Source organism: Odocoileus virginianus, chromosome 9 (genome assembly GCF_023699985.2).
Source record: "Odocoileus virginianus isolate 20LAN1187 ecotype Illinois chromosome 9, Ovbor_1.2, whole genome shotgun sequence".
Lineage (NCBI taxonomy): Eukaryota > Metazoa > Chordata > Mammalia > Artiodactyla > Cervidae > Odocoileus > Odocoileus virginianus.
The window spans coordinates 10624297-10648423 of NC_069682.1; the positions used below are offsets into that span (position 1 = coordinate 10624297).

The 24127-nt window shown below is 43.4% G+C and overlaps 1 protein-coding gene across 7 annotated transcripts in view; it reads right to left on the reverse strand.

The window, feature by feature from the left end:
• The window catches only part of SFMBT2 (Scm like with four mbt domains 2), a 176798-nt gene that overhangs the window by 63779 nt on the left and 88892 nt on the right, over positions 1 to 24127 (reverse strand). For all 7 annotated transcript variants that reach the window (XM_070471944.1, XM_070471946.1, XM_070471947.1 and 4 more), the window contains 3 exons: positions 23413 to 23510; positions 1414 to 1506; positions 33 to 180 (listed from right to left, as the gene is read on the reverse strand). In XM_070471944.1, coding sequence (XP_070328045.1) covers positions 33 to 180; positions 1414 to 1506; positions 23413 to 23510 — 339 coding nt within the window. The remainder of the gene's footprint in view (positions 1 to 32; positions 181 to 1413; positions 1507 to 23412; positions 23511 to 24127) is intronic.

Below are 24127 nucleotides of genomic sequence, written 5' to 3' on the forward strand. Positions count from 1 at the left end.
CCAAACGCTGTCAACTTTCACAAAACACAAACCTTTGGGAGGGGTGAGATTGACTCCGTTTTTAAGGCACCACTGTACTGGTAAAATCCCCAAAGAGTCCGCATGGCATAACATCGAGAGTTTACTAGGCTCTGGTCTGAGGTCATCAATAGTCACTTGAAAAAAATGATTGTTAAAAACCTGAAAGAAAAGACAACAGCGCCCAGGGTTAATTCCTTGAGATGAACAAATCATGCTCCAGAGGAAGACTGGCACAGCTTTCAAATGAAGTAAATATATTTCACCCAAATGGTCGCAGCAATAACTGCCAATAACTTTCAGCAATAACTTTCAATATATATTCTTAAAGTGGTCCAGTCATGAAAAAGTTTAAGCTGATCATTTTGGTCATACTAATGGAACTAAAATGCATGTTGGCTAGAATCTAAGTGTATTGGATTCTGCCACCATTTCTAAAATGATATTAATAGTGGATGTGCTCAGTCCCTAAGGCAAGTTTGACTCTTTCGTGACATCATGGACTGCAGCCCACCAGGCTCCTCTGTCCATGGAATTTCTCGGGCAAGAACACTGGAGTGGGTTGACATCTCTTCCTCCAAGAAATAGTGTGTGTGTGTGTGTGTGTGTATGTATGTATGTATATATGTGTGTGTGTGTGTGTATTTAAAGTAGAAACACATACTTTAGATGTTAGAATAGGTGAGTTCACTGAGACTTCTTTGATGGGGAAGGGAAATTATAATCTTAAAAGACTATCAGTTCATTAATAAAAATGTCTTTACATGAAATGGTACTTCCATTTTAAATCTGCAAATTGTAGATGTATGACTTTTCCTTTAATCAGTGAAAGCAGATGAGAGAAAGGAAGTGAAGTGTTCTCCGCCCCCTCACTCCGGAAACAGGACTTTGCTTATCACCATTTTCAAGTATTTTCAAAGTAGATCACATGGGCTATAGTCAGTGTAGCAGGAGGAGCCCAATTATTAGCATAAAGACTATGTATGCAAACTTATCAGCAGTTCTTTTCATGAGCACAGACAAATGGCAGGCTCAGTGTCATGTGGTTAATAGGAGAAGGTGGCACGTGTTCAGTGGCTGAGTTCACTGCTATAAAATCAGTTTCGCGTCGGCATCTTCCTCCGAGTCACTATAGACACAAGCATCTGCATTCTGTACTATCAGAGGACAAGTGATGTTCACCCACCCATTATAAGAGGAAGCACCTGATCAAACTCGCTCCATGATGTAACTGACCAAAAAGGGAGCTTAAGACGGGGCTGGGCTGCAAAGGCAGCTCTCTTTCCTGGGTTTACTTGGCATTGAGGCTATTTCCTCGGGTTGGCTTGGAATATAAAAACTTACGATGTGATCCACTTCAGAGGTGGAGGTCAGGAGCAAGGGAGGGATGCTCACCTTGGTCACGGATGCAGGGCAAATGTGACTCATGTTCACGGTCTCTAGCTTCATCCCAACTGTGAAGAAATGGCTTCTCAAATCTGCATGGTCCTGCAGGAAAAAGACTGAAGCTGTGAAAAAGCACTTGTATTGTAAATTAACTTGGTAACTGTCCAGATGCTTTCTTTGAATGTTTTAGTGGGCGACCAATGACAGACTGAGATAATTAACCCTCTCCAGTTTTGGATTTCTAATTATGGCAAGATGTCATGTATTTACAGACTTCCCTGGTGGCTCAGATGGTAAAGAATCCGCCTGCAATGTGTGAGACCTGGGTTCGATCCCTGAGTTGGGAAGATCCCCTGGAGAATGGAGTGGCAACCCACTCCAGTATTCTTGCCTGGAGAATTCCATGGACAGAGGAGCCTGGCAGGCTACAGTCCATGGGGTTGCAAAGAGTCAGACACGACTGAGCAACTTTGGCTTCACTTCATCATGTATTTAATTATTTTCTGCAGGCTTAATTGCTTCTCCAAAGGAGAAACAAGCCTCAGTGGCCATGCTGAAATTTGTACTACACAATTAAAAAAAAAAAAAAAACACCACAAGGCTTTGATTTTCCTATCACGGACATACGTGCAGCACAGTAATGGAAGCAACCAGTCATCTAAAACACAGCAGGGGCATCCTCGGAAAAGGTGGCCTCTTGCTATTGGAGTTACTTTGCAGGCTTCAGGGAGGACCTGGTGGAGGGATACAGCCTGTCTTCTCTGTCGAACAGCATTCAGGGTATCAGTGATGGGTACTGATACTGGTCCTCGGACATGTGGAGACAACACACCCCGAAACAGCCCAGCACCCAATCAGAAACTGCCTCCTGCTCTATAAAGATGAGCTACATCCCCCACTTAATAGGTGCCTGGCAGTTTTATAGACAATTCACCAAAGCCTTGTGTGTGTGAGCAGAGCCTTCCTGCCTTCTCAAGAAAACACATTTCAGTAACTACTTCAGCAACAGATGAGGCTGGTGGGACTCTGGCCACTAGGATTTATCTTGCTGAGATGGAGGTCACCTCGTAACTCACGGTCTTTATAAACAGCAGTGGATAAATAAATGTCTTTGCAGACTGTCCCTGAGGAAATAAGAGCTGCAAGTAAATCCTGCTGTTTCTAAATACATCAATTGGGTGTGAGAAGTACAAACGCAGCTGGGGATCTATGACTTCCTTTGATCTGCCAATGTAAAGTGGATTTTAAAAAAATTTTATTGAAGTAAAGTTGATTTACAATGTTGTGTTAGTCCCAGGTATACAGTAAAGAGATTCAGCTATACATACAAATATATGTGTATTCTTTTTCAGAATCTTCTCCATTACAGATTATTACAAGAAACTGAATATTGTTCCTGGTGCTATATAGTAGGTCTTTGTTATCTACCTAGTTTATATACAGTAGTGTGTATATTTTTAATCCCAAATGTCTAATTTGTCCCAGGCTCTCTGTGTGACCTTGACCACTGACCCGAAGTCTTCAGCCAAGTTTACATCCATCCCTGTCTCGGCTCCAATGCTGCAGTGGAAACCTTTTAATGCACAGGAACCCTACACTAATAACTGTCCGTGACCTGCTCCAATACTTTGGCCACTTGATATGAAGACCTGACTCTTTGGCAAAGACCCTGATGCTGGAAAAGATTGAGGGCAGGAGGAGAAAGGGGTAGCAGAGGATGAGATGGTTAGATAGCATTACAGACTCAACAGACATTAATTCAAGCAAACTCTGGGAGACAGTGAGAACAGGGAAGGCTGGCATGCTGCAGTCCATGAGATCGCAAAGAGTCGGACATGACTTAGCGACTGAACTACCACACAACCTGCTGCCCTATTTTATTCATGGGTGTCTAGGGGGACCTGTGGCTCCTTAGAAATAAAGCATTAAGTCTTGGACAGAAATGTAGTCCATAGATAATCTTCTCTTTTCAAGACTGTGCACTCTATAATAAATCCTTATTGCTAATGATTTCAGTGCATCCTGAATCAAACTGTGCATCTCGGTAAAGAGGGGATCGATCACTCTCTGTACATATCACACACTCTTCTCTCTACAGTCCCTGGGCGCCTCTGTGAACCTCTGAACATCTTTTTCTTTGTTCATACTTAAAGATATATCACCCACATCAAAACCACACGTAGTCACATGTGGGGTGAAAAGAAAATATTAATGACATGAATATTTTTAAACAATTAAAATACTGTTAGCAACGCTTTGTCTAGATGACATTAAAATATTTTAAAATAAAGCTTAGTGAACAAAGGTTGAGAAACAAGTTTTCCTTTGTGAATCACAGCTTAGCTTTCCTACAATTAAATTTTTTCTATTAGGATTCAGTTGCAAGCACACAAATTTCTTACTCGTGGAAACCCATCTGTTTTTGTTCCAACCTATGTGAAAACTCTTTAAGTTTTCTTGCTTAAAATACTGCCAAAAAAAGAAAAAGAAACTGAATGTTTTGGAGGGTTAAATGCATCCATAAGTAGGTCATTTATATTCCAGACTCAAACAACCATGTCTATTGGTCACAGGAAACACCCTCTTCCAGCAATACAAGAGAAGACTCTACACATGGACATCACCAGATGGTCACTACCGAAATCAGATTGATTATATTCTTTGCAGCCAAAGACGAAGAAGCTCTACAAAGTCAGCAAAAATAAGACCCAGAGCTGACTGTGGCTCAGATATGAGTTCCTTAATGTCAAATGCAGACTTAAATTGAAGAAAGTAGGGAAAACTACTAAACTACTTAGGCATGACCTAAATCAAATCTCTTATGATTATACAGGTAGAAGTGAGAAATAGATTCAAGAGATTAGATTTGATATAGTGCCTGAAGAACTATGGACAGAAGTTCATGACACTGTACAGGAGAAAGGGATCAAGACCAACCCCAAGGAAAAATGCAAAAAAGGAAAAAATGGCTGTCTGAGGGGGACTTACAAAGAGCTGAGGAAAGAAGAGAAGCGAAAAGCAAAGGAGAAAAGGAAAGATATTTCCATTTGAATGCAGAGTTCCAAAGAATAGCAAGGAGAGATAAGAAAGCCTTCCTCAGTAACCAGTGCAAAGAAATAGAGGAAAACAATAGAATGGGAAAGACTAGAGATCTCTTCAAGAAAATTAGAGACACCAAGGGACCATGTCATGCAATGATGGGCACAATAAAGGACAAAAGTGGTATGAACCTAACAGAAGCAGATGATATTAAGAAGAGATGACAAGAATACACAGAAGAATTATATAAAAAAGATCTTCATGACCCAGATAATCATGATGGTGTGATCACTCACCTAGAGTCAGACATCCTGGAATGCAAAGTCAAGTGGGCCTTAGGGTGCATCACTATGAACAAAGCTAGTGGAGGTGAGGGAATTCCAATTGAGCTACTTCAAATCGTAAAAGATGATGCTGCTAAAGTGCTGCACTCAATATGCCAGCAAATTTGGAAAAAGCAGTGGCTATAGGACCGGAAAAGGTCAGTTTTCATTCCAATTCCAAAGAAAGGCAATGCCAAAGAATCCTCAAACTACCACACAATTGCACTCATCTCACACGCTAGCTAAGTAATGTTCAAAATTCTCCAAGTCAGGCTTCAACAGTACATGAACCGTGAATTTCCGGATGTTCAAGCTGGATTTAGAAGAGGCTAAGGAACCAGAGATCAAATTGCCAACATCTGTTGGATCATTGAAAAAGCAAGAGAGTTCCAGAAAAACATCTACTTTTGCTTTATTGACTATGCCTAAGTATTTGACTGTGTGGATCACAATAAACCGTGGAAAATTCTGAACGAGATGGGAATACCAGACCACCTGACCTGCCTCTTGAAAAATCTGTTTCCAGGTCAGGAAGAAACAGTTAGAACTGGACATGGAACAACAGACTGGTTCCAAATTGGGAAAGTCCATTTAGCATGGACTGGTTGGATCTCCTTGCAGTCCAAGGGACTCTCCAGAGTTTTCTCCAGCATCATAGTTCAAAAGCATCAGTTCTTTGACTCTCAGCTTTCTTTATGGTCCAACTTTCACATCCATACATGACTCCTGGAGAAACCATAGCTTTGATTAAATGAACCTTTGTTGGCAAAGTAATGTCTCTGCTTTTTATTATGTGGTCTAGGTTGGTCACAACCTCCCTTCCAAGGAGTAAGCGTCTTTTAATTTCATGGTTGAAATCACCATCTGCCGTAATTTTGGAGCCCCCCAAAATAAAGTCAGCCACTGTTTCCCCATCTATTTGCCATGAAGTGATGGGACCTGATACCATGATCTTCAGTTTTCTGAATGCTGAGTTTTAAGCCAACTTTTTCACTCTCCTCTTTCACTTTCACCAAGAGGACCTTTAGTTATTTTTCACTTTCTGCAGTAAGTGTGGTGTCATCTGCATAGCTGAGGTTATTGATATTTCTCCTGGCAATCCTGATTCCAGCTTGTGCTTCCTCCAACCCAGCATTTCTCATGATATACTCTGCATATAAGTTAAATAAGCAGGGTGACAGTATACAGCCTTGATGTACTCCTTTCCCAACTTGGAACCAGTCTGTTATTCCAAGTCTAGTACTAACTGTTGCTTCCTGACCTAGAAACAGATTTCTCAGGAGGCAGGTAAGGTGGTCGTGGTCTGGTATTCCCATCTCTTTCAGAATTTTCCACAGTTTACTGTGATCCACACAGTCAAAGGCTTTGGCATAGTCAATAAAACAGAAGTAAATGTTTTTCTGGAACTCTCTTGCTTTTTTGATGATTCAACAGATGTTGGCAATTGATCCCTGGTTCTTCTGCCCTTTCTAAATCCAGCTTAAAAACCTGGAAGTTCACAGTTCATGTACTGTTGAAGCTCAGCTTGGAGAATTTTGAGCATTACTTTGCTAGTGTGTGAGATGAGTGCAACTGTGTGGTAGTTTGAGCATTCTCTGGCATTTTCTTTCTTTGGGATTGGAATGAAAACTGACCTTTTCCAGTCCCGTGGCCAATGCTGAGTTTTCCAAATTTGCTGGCATATTGAGTGCAATACTTTCACAGCATTATTTTTTAGGTTTTGAAATAGCTCAACTAGAATTCCATCACCTCCACCACTCTCGTTCATAGTGATACTTCCTAAGGCCCACTTGACTTTGCATTCCAGGATGTCTGGCTCTAGGTGAATGATCACACCATCATGATTATCTGGGTCATAAAGATCTTTTTCTGTACAGTTCTTCTGTGTATTCTTGTCATCTCTTCTTAATTATCATCTCCTTCTGTTAGGTCCCTACCATTTCTCTCCTTTATTGTGCCCATCTTTGCATGAAATGGTCCCTTGGTGTCTCTAATTTTCTTGAAGAGATCTCTAGTCTTTCCCATTCTATTGTTTTCCTCTATTTCTTTGCCTTGATCACTGAGGAAGGCTTTCTTATCTCTCCTGGCTATTCTCTGGAACTCTGCATTCAAATGGGCATAGCTTTCCTTTTCTCCTTTGCTTTTCCCTTCTCTTCTTTTCACAGCTATTTGTAAGGCCTCCTCAGACAACCATTTTGCCTTTTTGCATTTCTTTTTCTTGGGGATGGTCTTCATCCCTGCCTCCTGTACAACGTCAAGAACCACCATCCACAGTTCTTCAGGCACTCTATCAGATCTAATCCCTTGAATCTATTTCTGACTTCCACTGTATAATCCTAAGGGATCTTATGATTTGGGTCATACCTGAATGGTCTAGTGTTTTCCATACGTTCTTCAATTTAAGTCTGAATTTGGCAATAAGGAACTCATGATCTGAGCCACAGTCAGCTCCAGGTGTTGTTTTTGCTGACTGTATAGAGCTTCTCCATCTTTGGCCGCAAGGAATATAATCAATCTGATTTTGGTATTGACCATCTGGTGATGTCCATGTGTAGAGTCCTCTCTTGTGTTGTTGGAAGAGGGTGTTTGCTGTAATCTAACATCCAAAAAAGATGTTGTTTTCATTATAGGGGGCTGGAATGCAAAAGTAGGAAGTCAAAAGATACCTGGAGTAATGGGCAAATTTGGCCATGGAGTACAGAATGAAGCAGGGCAAAGGCTAATAAAGTTTTGCCAAGAGAACACACTGGTATAGCAAACATCCTCTTCCAACAACACAAGAGAATCCAGCCAGAGAAACATCAAAAACTAGATGACTTCTTGATATCCATTCCAACTCTGTGTTCTATCATTCATGCATTCATTTGAGCAGCATCCATTGAAAACCACTGGGTCACCCACCACACACAGAGCTTTCAACGGTAAAGAATCTGCCTGTAATGCAGGAGACCCTAATTTGATCCGTGCGTAGGGAAGATCCCTGGAAAAGGGAGTGGCTACCCACTCCAGTTTGCTTGCCTGGAGAATCCCACGGACAGAGAAGCCTGAGCCTGGTGGTCTACAGTCCACGGGGTCGAAAAGAGTCGGACAGGCCTGAACCACTAGCAGTTTCACTTCACTTTCACCACAGACCAGGCCACCACATGCCGCACAGAATACACACAATGAAAACTGCATTTGCAAAAGGTGGAGGGAAGAGATATACAGAGAACAGTGATGGAAGATGCAGGCTTAGAAAAATAATTCAGAACAAATACTGTTTTTACTTGTAGCATCAAAACGCATAACTACCAAGACACTGGCCATCCAGGGAGTTAAAGGAGTGAACCTTAATTTTGAATATAAAAATCATGAGACTTCGGATGACAATGAAATGATTCTGGGAAGATGGGACAGTAAATTCAGTTAGGCAGGCTGGGTCTTACAATACTGCACTGAGGTTTTTCAGTCTGATCCAAGAAGCAAAGGGAGTCATTCAACACTCCTAACAAATACAGAGATTTTTATGATAAAAAAAATTCAATGCCAGTGGATTTCCAAATCAGCCAATACACAGACCTTCTGAGCGTAGTGTGTGTACAAATAAATGTACATGCATATGCACATATGAGAAAAAGCAAAGATATTCTCATTGGAAAACAAATTTAGTTCGAGCCCATTCACCTTGGGCTATTAATACAGTCAGAGAACACGTGTTCATTTACTGACACCAGCTAATCATTTTTGATTCTAAGGAGAGACTGAGGGGAAGTGTTGCTGACCCCCGAAATGATTCAGAAAACCGATGATCTGCTGAAAGATAATGGGAAATTCACTGCGGGTTGAAAGATACATCCTGGCCTCTGCAAAGCTCCAAAGAATCCTTCACGCCTCTCAATTACTGGATCAAGAATGATGCTACTCCTGAGATGAGGAGTAAGTAGTAAATCCTCAGGACATTTACAGATGTGCCTGTCACATTCACGAAATAGTGTTTATTCAAACAAACTGGAGTCCAGTTAAACTGCTTGTGGAAAATCCCCTTTCTTTTAAGACAGGCTGGCATTGTCATTCCCATTTTCATTAGTGGCTATACATTTTATTTTTGCCCTAAAGTAGTTTTATATTGATTAGAAGTAAAACACCATTCATTTTACTGAAGGGCTGTCTTACCAGCCTACCTTAACAATCACTCTTCAGGGAATCTTATTTTCAGTCAAATGACAATGTAAAAGAGATTATTATACACATCAACTTTCATAAACCACGCAAACTTCATCAACTTTATTTCCTAAACCCACAGGGCTTTCACTCTCTCAGGAAATCAGTCCTGAATATTCGCTGGGAGGACTGATGCTGAAGCTGAAACTCCACTACTTTGGCCACATGATGAGAAGAACTGACTCACTGGAAAAGACCCCGATGCTGGGAAAGACTGAAGACGGGAGGAGAAGGGGACGACAGAGGATGAGATGGTCGGATGGCATCACCAACTCGATGGGCATGAGTTTGGGTGAACTCTGGGAGTTGGTGATGGACAGGGAGGCCTGGCGTGCTGCAGTCCACGGGGTCGCAAAGAGTCGGACACGACTGAGTGACTAAACTGAACTGGAGAGTCAGAGACTCTGCTCTGACACTGGCTTGGTTTGGATTAAAATGTTCAAGCAGGAGAAACAGTAACAGCAATGAACATACTGTAAATACTTGTGAGCACTTTCCTTGTATTATTATTTTCCCCTCACAGCAGAGCATGGGGTAGGATCCATCCTACAGACAGGAAACTAAGACATATAGAGGTTAAGTTACCTAAACAAGGACACACAGCTAACAAGAGAATGCATGTGTGCCTACTAACTCTGTGCAACCCCACGGCCTGTAGTCCGCCAGGCTCCTCTGTCCGGGGGATTCTCCATGAGTGAATACTGGAGTGGGTTGCCATTTCCTTCTGCAGAGGATCTTCAGACTCAGGGATGGAACCTGCATCTCCTATGTTGCTTGCACTGGCAGGCGGGTTCTTTACCTCTAGCGCCACCTGGGAAGCCAGGCTTCAAATCTACGTGGTCTGACACTAAGAACAAGATCTAGCCATCAGATTACCTAGTCGTCTGTGATTAGCCAGGGAACAGACTGAGGAGCAAAGACCAAAATGGCTCTTTTCATTTTTCAACTGCTAATAGTTAAGCAAGCAAAAAATAATAATAGTAATAATAAATAAAACCCTTATTTACAACCTATATGCTCCTAAGATGCTATTTCAAAGACAGATATTGCCAAGTTAAAAAGTGATAGCTATTAATACTGACCACTTACTGCAAACCTCCTATTACTGCTATCAATTCACAACACTCGCCGATGGCTTAAGAAAAAGCTGTCAAGAGAAAATTCTGACACAAGAATTACCTCCCAATTTGTATACAATCAGTCTTCATCAATAATGAACCAGTATTTTTTACTAACTGCCTTCATGCTCTTTAAGGCATGGAGATTGAAGAAGCACGTACAGAGAACGCCTACAGTGCTCTACAAGCTATCAGTCATCAACACCTATCTGTCGTGACGGTATCAGCGTTAACCCAGATGGGCTCATCTGATGGACGGAGTTCATCCAGGACACGTGCCCAGCTGCCGAGTCCATAGGAGTCCCAACCTACTGGTGGTATTTTCAATACCCTGTGTTAAGCGCTAACCTGTATATAGAATGAAGTAAAAAACATGTGGTTCCCGACACTGAGAATCTTGGAATTTAGTTAGAAAGTGAGATATGACAAAGAAAGCTGGAAAAAGAAGTGTGCACAAGGCGCAATATATTTGGCATTCTACCTTTACAATTCTAATTCTGCCCGATGTCTTCCTTCATTTCACCTGTGAAGCAGAGGAAGTCAGACAACCTCAGAGCACCCCCAGGTACAGGCTGGTCCCCGAGATGCCTTTAAAGGGACCCCCATGCCTGGGGAAAAAAGCATGACCTGAAAGAATCGAATATCACCATTTAAGAAACACCGCTGTACAGAGCGGGCTTCCCAGGTGGCGTAGTGATAAAGAATCCACCTGCCAATGCAGGAGACGTAAGAGATGTGGCTTCAATCCCTGGGTCGGGAAGATCCCCTGGAAGAGGAATGGGCAACCCACTCCAGTATTCTTGCCTGGGAAATCCCTTAGACAGAAGAGCCTGGTGGGCTACCGTCCATACGGTCACAAAGAGTCAGCACGACTGAACACACACTGCACAGAGCTGCCTGAATACTGGTCAGCAGCAGAGCAACGAAGCTTCGGGGTGAATACTGAGGTTCTCTAAGACACAGGTAAGGGCCAGAGTATTAGCCTACAGAAGGAGGTGAAGAGTGCTAACTGAGAGATAGAAGACAGGGGAGAAGAAAGAACATGTTAGGGTCACCTCATCTCCCAAATGCATCCTTGATCTTAACCTATTGATTGCTCTCAGTTTACTTGAGGAGGTGGCAGCACTTACAATTTAGCGCAGGTGTATCACAGGTTCCCCAACAGCCAATGCTTCTTGCCAGCCCTGCTTCATTAGATAAATACACCCCACAGGATACAAAAATAGGAAGAATGTGGCATGGGGGAGAGGGAATTTAAACTAATTAACATGACACAACTAAAATGTACACGGTGAAGAGTTTCATGTAAGAAAAGCAGTGCCTCACTCCCTGCACAGAAACCAAACTTTCACAGCCCGAGTTTCACAACAAAATACTCCAGGATTTCCCTTCAGCAGTAGCCATTTGAGCCTCAATCTTTAATCCTCTGGTTCTAGTTTTGCTCATGAGGATATAAAAAATGGGCAAAAAACAATATGCAATTCAGTCCCCTTGCACATAAGTATCAAAATCTTTTAGCACATCATACACAAAAACACTACCGTATGACCCAGCAATCCCACTGCTGGGCATACACACCAGGAAGCCAGAATTAAGAGAGACACGTGTGCCCCAATGTTCATCGCAGCACTGTTTACAATAGTTAGGACATGGAAGCAACCCAGATGTCCATTGGCAGACAGATGGATAAGGAAGTTGTGGTACATATACACCATGGGATATTACTCAGCTATTAAAAAGAATACATTTGAATCAGCTCTAATGAAGTGGATGAAACTGGAGCCTATTATACAGAGTGAAATAAGTCAGAAAAAAACACCAATACAGTATATTAAAGCATGTATGTGGAATTTAGAAAGATGGTAATGGTGACCCTATATGCGAGACAGCAAAAGAGACACAGATGTAAAGAACAGACTGTTGGACTCTGTGGGAGAAGGCAAGGGTGGGATGAATTGAGAGAATAGCATTGAAACATGTATATTACCATATGTGAAAAAGATCACCAGTCCAGGTTCAATGCATGAAACAGGGCCCTCAAAGCTGGTGCACTGGGATGACCTGAGGGATGGGGTGGGGAGGCAGGTGGGAGGGGGCTCTTGATGGGGGACACATGGACACTCGTGGCTGATTCACGTCTGCTGCTGCTGCTCAATCACGTCAGTCGTGTCCGACTCTGTGCAACCACATAGATGTCAGCCTACCAGGCTCGCCTGTCCCTGGGATTCTCCAGGCAAGAACACTGGAGTGGGTTGCCGTTTCCTTCTCCAATGCATGAAAGTGAAAAGTGAAAGTGAAGTCGCTCAGTCATATCCGATTCTTAGCAACCCCATGGACTACAGCCTACCAGGCTCCTCCACCCTTGAGATTTTCCAGGCAAGAGTACTGGAGTGGGGTGCCATTGCCTTCTCCGTGATTCATGTCAATGTATGGCAAAAACCACCACAATATTGTAAAGTAATTAGCCTCGAATTAAAATAAACTAATTAATTAAAAAAAGAACACTTTCGCAGTATAATTTTTTCAGTTGCAACATGCCAGTTTTTTTTTTTTTTTTGGTCTTCAGGGACCTCAAACATTGCATAAGCATCTTTTCAAAGGCCTCAATTAATTTGCATAATTTCTAAGAATACGCTTCAGAAAAGTCAAATGAGGGTTTTAATTAGTCTTACATTCACATATATATTATCAATACACAATGCCCTAGGCTTTAATTCCTTTATTCACATCAGCATGTTCTGTTATGCTAAAAAAAAAAAATCCAATGCAATTTATCATACTGTTCCTCTTTTGTCTTACCAAAGACCTAGTTCTCATACAGTCATTAGATAATTACACTCTTTACGTTAGTTTCATCTAAAAATGGATATTAAGATGCCAGCATTAATTAAATCAATAGCATTATTATATTTCAATTCCATTGCACTGAATTAAACTCAGCCAACGAAGTATTTAAAAAAATAAAAAATCTATACACTGAATACTAATAAGCATTTCCATTTTTTCTTACAGCTGTAAATACCAATTTTTATCAACTAGTGCTGCATTCAATCAAGTTAAAAAGCAGTCATGAGAAAACCTAGTACTACATACTTCAATCCCAACCACAAAAATTTGTAACAGGTGATTGTAGCAGGACTGTTTCCAAAGTTAAGTTCCCAAACTGATACACTGGTTGCTTTAAAACAACAGGGGCAAAGAGAATTCCTTTCATTGATTAATACTTAAAGACTTAAACACTTAAAGGCACTGTAAGTGGCTATAAATTCAACCTTCCTTACAGCACCACTAAAAGAAAACAACAACAACAAAAAAACAACAAGAAAACACACATAGGTAAACGGTGATTACGGGCTTCTGCAGAGGTTCAGTAGTAAAGAATTCGCCTGTCAAGCAGGAGATATCGGCTGGATCCCTGGGTCAAGAAGATCCCCTGAAGGGAACGGCAACCCACTCCAGCATTCTTGTCTGGAGAATTCCATGGACAGAGGAGCCTGGTGGGCTACAGTCCACGGGGCCACGAGAGTTGAAGACGACGTAGCAACTAACCAACGACGACGAAGTGTGGCAATGGGATCCTAGTTCCCTGACCAGGCAAATCACAGCAAAGATAACCAAGGTGGACTGTGTTTTTAAATTCTTAAGTGTTTAGAATTAAAAGCAAGACACTGCCTAACAGCCTGCAGGCAGCAGGGCAGGGACCCCTCAATCAAGACATCACTATTTTTTTTTTAATTACAGTTTCTTTACTTTGCCAACAAAGGTCCATCTAGTCAAGGCTATGGTTTTTCCAGTAGTCTTATGGATGTGAGAGTTGGACTATAAAGAAACTTGAGCGCCAAAGAATTAATGCTTTTGAACTGTGGTGTTGGAGAAGACTCTTGAGAGTCCCTTGGACTGCAAGGAGATTCAACCAGTCCATCCTAAAGGAGATCAGTTCTCAAAATTCATTGGAAGGACTGATGCTGAAGCTCCAGTACTTTGGCCACCTGATGCGAAGAGCTGACTGAGTTGAAAAGACCCTGACGCTGGGAAAGATTGAAAGCAGGAGAAGGGGACGACAGAGGATGAGATGGTTGGATGGCATCACCCACTCAATGGACATGAGTTTGAGTAGGCTCTGGGAGTTGGTGATGGGACAGGGAAGCCTGGCGTGCTGCAGTCCATGGGGTCACAGAGAGTCGGACACGACTGAGCCCCTGAACTGAACTGAACTGAAAGTTTAAAACACTGTGTGGGTTTCTGCTGGACAATGAAGTGAATCAGCTACGTATACGACCCCCTCCCTCTTGAACCTCCCATTCCACCCACTGGGTCATCACAGGACGAGCCGGGTTCCCTGCTATGCAGAGGCTCCTCACTGGTTCGCTGTCCTACGCACGGCAGGGTATGTATGTCAGTTCTACTCCCCCAATCTGCCCCCCTCTCCTTCCCCCACCATGTCCACATGTCCACTCTCTGGGTCGCTATTCCTTCCCTGCAAACACTTTTTCACCAGTACCATTTTCTTAGATTCGTTATATATGTGTTTATACGATATTTGTTCTGAACTCTCGACACAACTGAGCTTGGAGATTTTCACCATTACCTTTCCTGTTGGACCAAGTTGCCCTCTTTAGTGGGTCTCACAAGATTTTTTCCAACGCACCTAAAAACAGGTTTTCCCCACTGTGCCTTATGAGTTCCATAATGCATGGGCTACAGTTCAAGAACCCAGAGCATGTGAAAAATAACACACACAAGCCCCTCCTCTGGTTTCTCTAAGCGGCAAAGGATGAGCATTACATAAACTGATGTGCTTCACCATCCCAGAGAGGCTGTCCTCCCTGAGTCTTTAAAGAGATGAGAAAGACAAAGAAAGTGGGGGAACTGCAGAGACAGCTCCCAGGCCTGGGTGTGCAGGACCGGAGTCCACGTTAGGGCAGCCAGGGCCCACCACTGGGCAGAATCAAGTCAGCAACACCAGCAGGATCACAGGGGTCCAGCCCCCAGGCCAGTGAGAACATTACCTGCTGTCTAAGACGGGCTCTCTTTCAAAGAACCACTGGAGTTTTAGTTGACAAGAAAGAGTAACCATGCTTCACACAAACATTTTGTTCAGTTGCTAAGTTGTGTCCAACTCTTTGTGACCCATGGACTGCTCCCCTTTCCTTCACTGTCTCTCGGAGTTTGCTCAAATTCATGTCCATTGAGTCAGTGATGCTATCTAACATCTCATCCTCTGCCACCCGGTTCTCCTTTTGCCTTCCATCTTTCCCAGCATCAGGGTCTTTTCCAATGAGTCGGCTCTTCACATCAGGTGGCCAAAGTTTTGCTTCATTATTTGGTATCATACATTCTGTTGCGTGGAACAGGGAATGTCATGCTCAAGAAATTAAGTTGTGGGCCTACAGAGGGGGCCTCGAGCAAATTCTGGAAGAATCCAAGGGTCCCACCTGAAGGCCAAATTCAGCTACAAGTCTTATGGTGTTGCTGTATTTAGCTGCCCAAGAAGGGAAGAAGTCGGTCGCCATAGAAACGGTAAGCTGACAACCTATGGTAACAGCGGGTCACACTGTCTCTTACCCCTTCGGCCCGACCAGACAGAATGAGAAAGGAGAGCTCTCTTGGCTACACTTGACCTTCTCTCTCTGGCCTGTGACCTTGGTCTCAGATGTGAAAACAGACGAGGGTTCCTCTCCTAAGGGTTAAATTGACAAATGCACCAACAGGCACATAATTCAAAGTTGGAAAAGAGCTAAAGAAATAACAGATGTGGATTGTTCCATGTGTTACAGGCACAGCCTGTACACTCTGAGCAGTGAAGAAATACGTGCACGGAATGTCTGTCTTTATGTGTCTGTGGGGAAAAAAATCACAATGGCCACACAAAGCATCTTTTTTCTCAATTAGCCTTTTCTCAGCAGTCCTGTCTCTCTGTTGATCAAACACGAACTTATGGGAAAGCAAGGAGCAATGAAAAGTGAGACAGGCGTCACCTGAGATAAAACCAAACAAGGCTTAACTTCCCGCTCTGTCATTAGTGGACGCCCCTTATTTGCAGATGTCAAGGGCACTTAACACCTACAACGCATTATCAGTTATAGATACATAATTCTGGATCTGTCCAACCGCTACCCCAGTCAGAGATGACAGGAGCTGAGCTGTGAGGGGGACACCAGGAGACTGAAGAGCCTTATAAGTACCGTACCAGGCACACCTTTTACCTGCTCTGAGTCCTGACGAAGTCAAAGCCTCGGCTCTCACGACCTTGAACCCCGTTAACCTCCACCACAGCCACATGTATTGATAGGGAACTGAACAAGGCGGCCACAATGGATGGGAACTTTCATCCAAGTTGAGATCTGTACTTATCTCTTCACTAAGCTACTCAAGAATACGTACTGAGTGCTTCCTATGGCTGGAGTGTTCACGGCGCCGGCTCACAAAAATAGACGCAATCTGCTCTCACGGAGCGTACATTCCAGGGAGAGGAAATGGAGCAGACCAGAGAAAGCAACCTGATGCAGACGACGTCGGGATAAATGCCTGAGCAGGCTGCAGGCTGGGGGATGGCGTGAGGATACTTTTTGTGACTTTAAGCAGAGAGTTGAAGACAGTGAGGGCGGTGAGTAGGGAAAATCACGCTCCAGGTAGAGCATCACCGCAAAGGCCTGTGCACGGGCATCTCTGTGCACTGGACGGACGGCAGAGGCCGGCAGGGCAGAGCCGATGAGGCCCGTGAACAGCAGAGGCGCTCAGAGAGCACGCGGGGATGCCAGCATCACACGGGAGTCCGATCAGGAAGCACACAGCAGAGGACTGACATGATCTGAATCCTGTTTCAGAACAATCCGTCTGGCCGCTCTCAGAACAGACTGCAATGGGGCCATGAGTGAACAAGCCTGGAAACAAATTCTGAGACGGATGCAAGAGTCCAGGGAGGATGGTGGCTTGGACTAGGGCGGCGGTGGTGGACACAGCGAAGGGTGACTGGACTCGGGATGGATTCTGCCAGTAGAACCAACAGGCTGAGAGACGAGCGGAACGGAGGTGTGCAGGCAAGAGCCAGCACAGGCACACGTCTCAGAAAGCGTCCTGAGACAGGCCTGCCAACAGGCTCAGGTCTCGCTGATAAACAGGACCCAACAAGGACATGAATCTTCCCTAAATGTAAGAGTGGCCCCCTGTGCCCACACAGTACCAGCCATATACTTTATACCAACACCCCTAGTTCCCCTCCAGGCGACTGGAAGATGGGTGTGTGCTGGGCAAAGGGCATCAACAACTGCTGGCCCCCATGACTGCCCTGGACACTGAGTCTCCCCCGAGCATCCGGTTTTCCAGCGTTCACTGCATTCATTGTCTTTGTTGATTTTGCCAGCTATCTTTTACTCTTTTTAAGGAAACATTTTTTTTTCTTCTGTAATTTTACTTGTTTTTGGCCGTGCTGGGTCTTTGCTGTTGCGGGGGCTTTCTCTGGCTGTGGGGGTCAGGGCTGCTCTCGAGTCGCGGTGCACGGGCTTCTCACAGCAGTAGTTTCTCTTTCTGCAGAGCACCAGCTCTAGGGCACTCGGGCTTCAGCAGCTGCAGCTCCCGGGCCCCAGAGCACAGGCTCAATAGTTGCGGTGCACGGGCTGAGTTACTCCTGGCATGTGGGATCTTCGTGGATCAGGGATGGAACCCACGTCTCCTGCATTGGCAGGCAGATTCTTTATCACCGAGCTACCAGGGAAGCCCCTCGCCAGCTGGATCTCTCACTGTAATAAGCTGCAACCGTTTACAGCAACCTTGAGTCCTGGCGAATTACCAAACCGAGGAGGGGGTAGGAGGCAGATCCGAGGACCCTGACCTAGGAAGCATGCTGGGGTTTCTGGTCCCATCTCAGTTCTTCACTTAGAGCTCCCCTGACTCTCCCGCACATCTCTAAATAGCTTCTTTGGCATTTCACATTGAGGATTTCAGCTTTTCTTGTTGTTGTTTAACGAACGGAAAAAACTATTCAAACAATTTCACTTCTTTAAGAGATAAAAATGAAGAATGGATCTTAGTGACATTTCAAATAACATTCTTCCCCTGCAATGATGAGGTGTGGTCACGAATGAGGTGCTCTGAAGAGTCCCTGCTTTTCCTGGGCTGGGCATGTGTATTCCTCTAAGGAAAAAAGCCTGTATTCCAATCACCTGGCAAATTAGGAACTGCTGCTTCTCATTTGCAGGTCTTTTTGATGTATATGGAAATTGTCCGTGAAACCTCTGTAATTTAACATTTGCAAACAAGAGGGGTCACCATGGCAGATTACGATTTATTTATAAGAACTGCAGAAAATGGAAAGCAGCAGCAATTATAAAAGGCTTATGAGTGTCTCGCATATGAAACACTACTTTCATTATCATTAGATTCTTACGGTCTCGCCTCCCTTGGCCCTATTTTAAAAACTTAACCAAATTCCCTCAAAGCGACTCTTTATATTTTAATAAATGCTTCCTGAATTAGAACTGAAGCAGGATAGAAATCACTGGCCAAAAACTGGTTTAGCCCTGTCCTTCCTTTTTCATGACCAAAAAACTCTTTTAAGAGAAACCCACCCTGGTAGTCCTTTGTGAAGAAAAGTAAAAAGTCTTCATTGAAACTGGGGCATTTCACTTTATTTCTTGACAGTGGGATGTATCCTAAGTATATGATGGCTTACAAAGGTGACATAAAATGTTTAAAAAAAAAAAGAAAAAAAGCCAGTGAGAGACCTTGCTATTTGTAGCACAGAAATATATACTTAATATTTTTTCTCAAATAAATTAGTATTGTTATAGGGATTATTCTTTATCAATCTATTGGATCTCTAAATGATGAGGCCAGTTTTCAAGAAACAAAAGTTCATTATTTATTTTCCAATAACAAAAAATATTTTTTTAATCCCTTCCCCACTTTTGGCACCCATTTCATTAATTACTTATGTTTCTTCTGAAGATATGCTTTGAAATTTATCTGCACTTTTCAAATAGGGAAGTCAGAATTCTCAGTAAAATATGGCATCCGAAAGTCATATAATGTGCTCTCTCAAATCAACGGCAATAATTTGTCTCTTGTTTTAGTTCAACTGCTAAGAGAGTCTGAATCTCATCCCATGCCCCCATGTAACATCTCTGAATAATTTACCTCCATGCATGTGGAATTACTCAGTAGAAACTACTACTCTGGTTTCTGAGATTACTGTACATACACAAAATGTGGTTGTCCCGGGTGCACCGCCTCTCTTAAAACAAGGCCATCCACCAAGAACTTGCGAATTTGACCTGATACGGAAAAAAGAGTCTCTGCAGATGCTCTCAAGCTGAGCGGAGGTCACAAGGCATCAGCACAGGCCCACACTGAATGATCGGTGTCCCCACGGGGGAAATCTGGACAGACATGCAGAGAGAAGGCCACACGGAGAAGGAGGCAGAGACTGGGGTCCTGCTGCAGTCACATCCAAGCCACAGCAAGGACCGTGGGCAACCCCCAGAAGTGAGGACAGACTCCAGGGACCGTTCTCCCTCAGAGCCTTCCGGGGCGCACACTGCCGACACCGGGATAGTCACTGACCGCCTCCACAACCGTGACAAAGTGCATATCCATTGTTTTCAGCTACACAGTTTGTGGCACATTATTACAACGGCCTTAGGAAACTAATACAGTGGTCCTTCTCAGGATTTCAAAATTAACTGTACAAACATTCACTGCATACCAAGTCTGGTTCAGAAAATTTCCCAGTTTCCACTGAAATAACAGATAACATTTATCAAAGTGTTTCACAAGCTTTAAAAACACAGAATTTTCAATTCAGCCAATTTTTATTTATTAAGTGCCCACTCCATACACCCGTAGGCCCTGTGAAAAACAGAAAATATTCAGTATCTACTCTTTAAAGCAGCGACTGAATAGCACAGGGAACTCTGCTCAATATGCTGTAAACCTTAAGTGGGAAAAGAATTTTAAAAAGAATAGATACACGTGTATGTGTAGCTGAGTCATTTTGCTGTAACACCTGAAACTAATATAACATGGTTAATCAACTACACTCCAAAACAGAATAACTTTTAAAAAGCAACTGTTAATTATAAACAAGATATTGAGGATGAGGACAATTCTCAGGTACTCCATGAAAATAACAGTCTGGTTTCTAATAGAAAACATTAAAGTGAGAGAAGGAGGTAACTGTTATTTTTGAGAAAAATATAAACAGTTATGAAACCTTGGAGGAGGATCAAGAGCACTCTAAGAGTAGCTACTCAATAAGCAGCTCATGAGTTAGTTAATTATTAAAAATATACGTGTGCTGTGTTACTTCAGCCATGTCCGACTCTTCACGACCCCAAGGACTGCAGCCCTCCAGCCTCCTCTATTCAAGGGGTTTTCCAGGCAAGAATACCGGAGTGGGTGGCCACACCTTCCTCCAGGGGATCTTACGGACCCAGGGATAGAACCCATGCCTTTCACATCTCCTGCATTGACAGGCGGGTTCTTTACCACTAGTACCGCCTGGGAATCCCCTAAAAATATATAAGGATTATTAATGTTTATATATTCTGAGTCTTAGTATTCATAATTCTAAATAATAAGTCTGCATATCCAACGACTCTGACTATTCATATATTATTAACTCTTCAAAGTATTTCAAATCAATGAGTAAAATGAATTTGTCCATTTAAGAATTCATTCCATATTTGGGAAATATTTACTGAGTATGACTATAGCCAAGGAGTTACGTTTCAATGAATGAAAGATGTGGGAACTCCCCCTACAGTCCAAGCTACAAGACTTTGGAAAAAAAGGAAGTCCCGGATGAAGCTGGCATATTAAAAACCCACATTAATTTCACCTCTTCCTAGATGCTAACCAAAATTACAGTAAAGCTTTTTAAAGACACAAAGCCACCCAACCAGCAACTAAAGAACAGAAGCTAAAGACCTCCCCAGCAGGCCAGTAAGACCGAATCAAGAAAAATGTGAACGCTGAGGGCGGGGCTGGGCCGTGTAGCAGGACCTCCTTTGTACGGGAGCCTCTTCTTTGCATGATGATTTAAGACTCCACTGGTTAAGACGCCATTGCAGGGAAAGTGGGTTCAATCCCTGATCAGGGAACTAAGATCCCACAAGCTGCTCGGTGCCACCAAAAGATAAAAAATAAAAACAAGAAAAGCTAAAATGCACATGAACAAGAAGTAACTAAACTTATTCAACAAAGCCAAATCTCAAGCCTCCTGCAGAAGAGCTGAGACTCAGTCCTATGAACCGGGCAGAACCTTCAGAAGGCTTTTAGAAACCAGTAACAGCAGGTACATCTGAAACTGCGGGTAAATGGAAGGTGATAAACCAAGAAGCGTGGGGGGCTGTCTGAGAGGCAGTCAGACCCGAGGCATCCTTCCCTCCCCACCTCTACAGACCAGGGGTCCCCAAGTCTCCTGTGAAGGGGATGAAGCAGGTGGTACCTAGTCTGTGGGTGCAGGAACATACAAACTCAAGGTAGAAACCCCGAGTCCTCCTCCTGCCACTTAGCTTCTAGAACGCAAAACCCCTGAGCCCCGGTGGGAAGCTGAAATTCTCCTCCTTGGAAATCAGCTAAAGAGAAAAAAAAACATCATACAAAGAAGAGGCTCCCGTACAAAGGAGGTCCTGCTACATGGCCCAGCCCCACCCTCAGCGTTCACATCACCCTCTTAACTCCAGAGCACGGTCAAGGATTCTCAGACACCCAAGGACAGCCTCGAGGAAGAATGACAGAAACCAAGAGCAACGTGGAGAAAACAAACTATTCCGGGAGAAAAAAAAACTTGACAAAATCAATACTTCCAACAAGAAACACCCACGCTTCTAGGCTGAAAGAACAGGAGGCCATAAACATAGAGCATTCACAGGAAAAAATGCCAAATGCACGCTCGTGAGAACACAACAGCACACGTGACTGCCGGACAGACAGAGCAGGAGACAAAAAATTGAAATGAAGGAAAAAAAGTTACAATACCAGGCCAAGACCCCACATCCACATAGTCACAAGAGAAGAAAATAAGAGTCAGGACTTGAGAAGAAACATCTCCAAACTGAACAGGCGTGAGCTGTGGTCACCCAACGTACCCTGCACTCTGGATGAACAGAGATATCTGCAAGGGTCCATCGTCGTGACATTTCAGGACAGTGGAGAAAAAAAGAACATAAGGCGCCAGAGGAGGAAAGGAAAGATGATAACTCCGGATTCTCGACAAAAGAGACAGCTGACCTAGAACTCTAGACCCAAACTATCAGAGACGTATGGAGACAGACAGAATCACAACTCTTTCAGTCCCTCAGGATGAGAGCAGAGCAGGCTGCCAGTGCTAGAGGCTGTGCTGTGTTTTATCATCTTCGTAATCTGAGGAAGCGCCATGGTAAGCCAGTCCCAGATGGCTAATGACACCTGGCCCCTCCTGACCACGCTCGAAAGAAGGTCCCAGGGCCCCCTTGAGGCCCCGCTGCCCAGAGCAGATGGGAAGGTTCGAGTCATTGCACAGACATGCTGTGCTGGGTATGTTCTGAGAGCCGGAGCTAGACAAGCAAAGACTGTAAACCAATGGACTTCAGCCTGCATCACCAAGGAGCGCCCAGCACCTGGACCTCAGGATACAGTCTGGCTGATGACCCAACTAACTCCCCAAGCTTAGCTCAGACTGTGCCTACCTAACCTCCCTGAAAACTCAGGGGCAGGTGAGGCCCGTTTAGTACCCAGGCCATGTCCACTCCAGAGAGCAAGAAAATGCTGTCTCCTCCAACAATCAGGGCTGGTCTTGCTCCTCATGTGCATGGTCAAGAGGAAGTCGTGTAACGTTAAGGAAAACACACGTAGGTAGTAAGACAACACGGGGAGCCAAGGACATGGTTAACACCAAAGTCAGGGATCTGGTTACCCAGAGCCAGGAGTTGTCTGAGCCATCATGGGAAACATCATTTTTTTATCAAACACATAACAAAATTAGATTGCTCTGTTTTCTTTGGTTTCTTTGGTAAGGAGTGAGAGGGTGAAAATGCGATTTCTATAATCTTACATGATGGGGAAAAAACTGTAAATCTTGAAAAAAATTTTTAGTAAGATTCGGATTATCTTATAATATCCTTATTAATTATTTAATAAAAAGGTTTTAAGCATTATCTTGGAACATGGGTGTTTGGGAAGATTATAAAACTGAGCAAAATGGAACAGACAGCGTTTTAAACATTTAAAATGAACACCAGTCAAGAAGGTAGCTTTTTAAATAGCGGGAAGTACTGGGAGGCAGGCAACTTCTTAACAGGGTTTATTCTCGAAAGGAGTAGATAAATTGCTAGGAATCAACATCTTACCTTAAACACTTCCATTGGAAGAGGAAACTTAGCAGCGTCAATAAGAGATTTCTCCAGAGCACGTTTCCACTCTGAGTCCGTCTTCAAAGGATAGATTTCTGTATCAACAGCAAATCACATAAGAGTTTAAGGGCTGAAACGTTCTACCGGGTGGTTCTTCGCTCAATTTTATCTTCTCAGGGTTTCATAATAACTTGGCAGGCTCAGCGACCGCAAGCATTCACACCCTGCCCGCCATAAAAGGCCACCTGCTAAAGAGATTTCCTTAAGTTAAATAGCAACCTGGGATTCTGCAATCCGAAATAAAGAATCAACTTAATAGGGCTCTTCTTCAGGGACTACCTGCATGCATTCTGTATGTAATTTGATGGTGTAAGTCACGTTCATCACACCTTCATTCATCCTCAGCCCCAATTCCACACATCACCAGGGAAGTCATATCCAATGATGAAGAACTTATTATCTGGTAAGTTTCTAAATGAGAAAACACTCTTGTCTGGCGTTTTCGGTTATTATAGCCCATTTCTCACTAAATCTCTAAGCTCTCATATGCTAAAAATAGTCCACATAAGTCAGGAAATTATGAAAAGGTAGATTAAAATTTACCAACCAAGTTTAATATTTGCACTTGAAATGTTGCTAACACATCACATGTTGCCCAGGTTTCCGCCCACGGTGAGGAGAAGGGATTTATGAAGGGAGGTTACACTGTCTG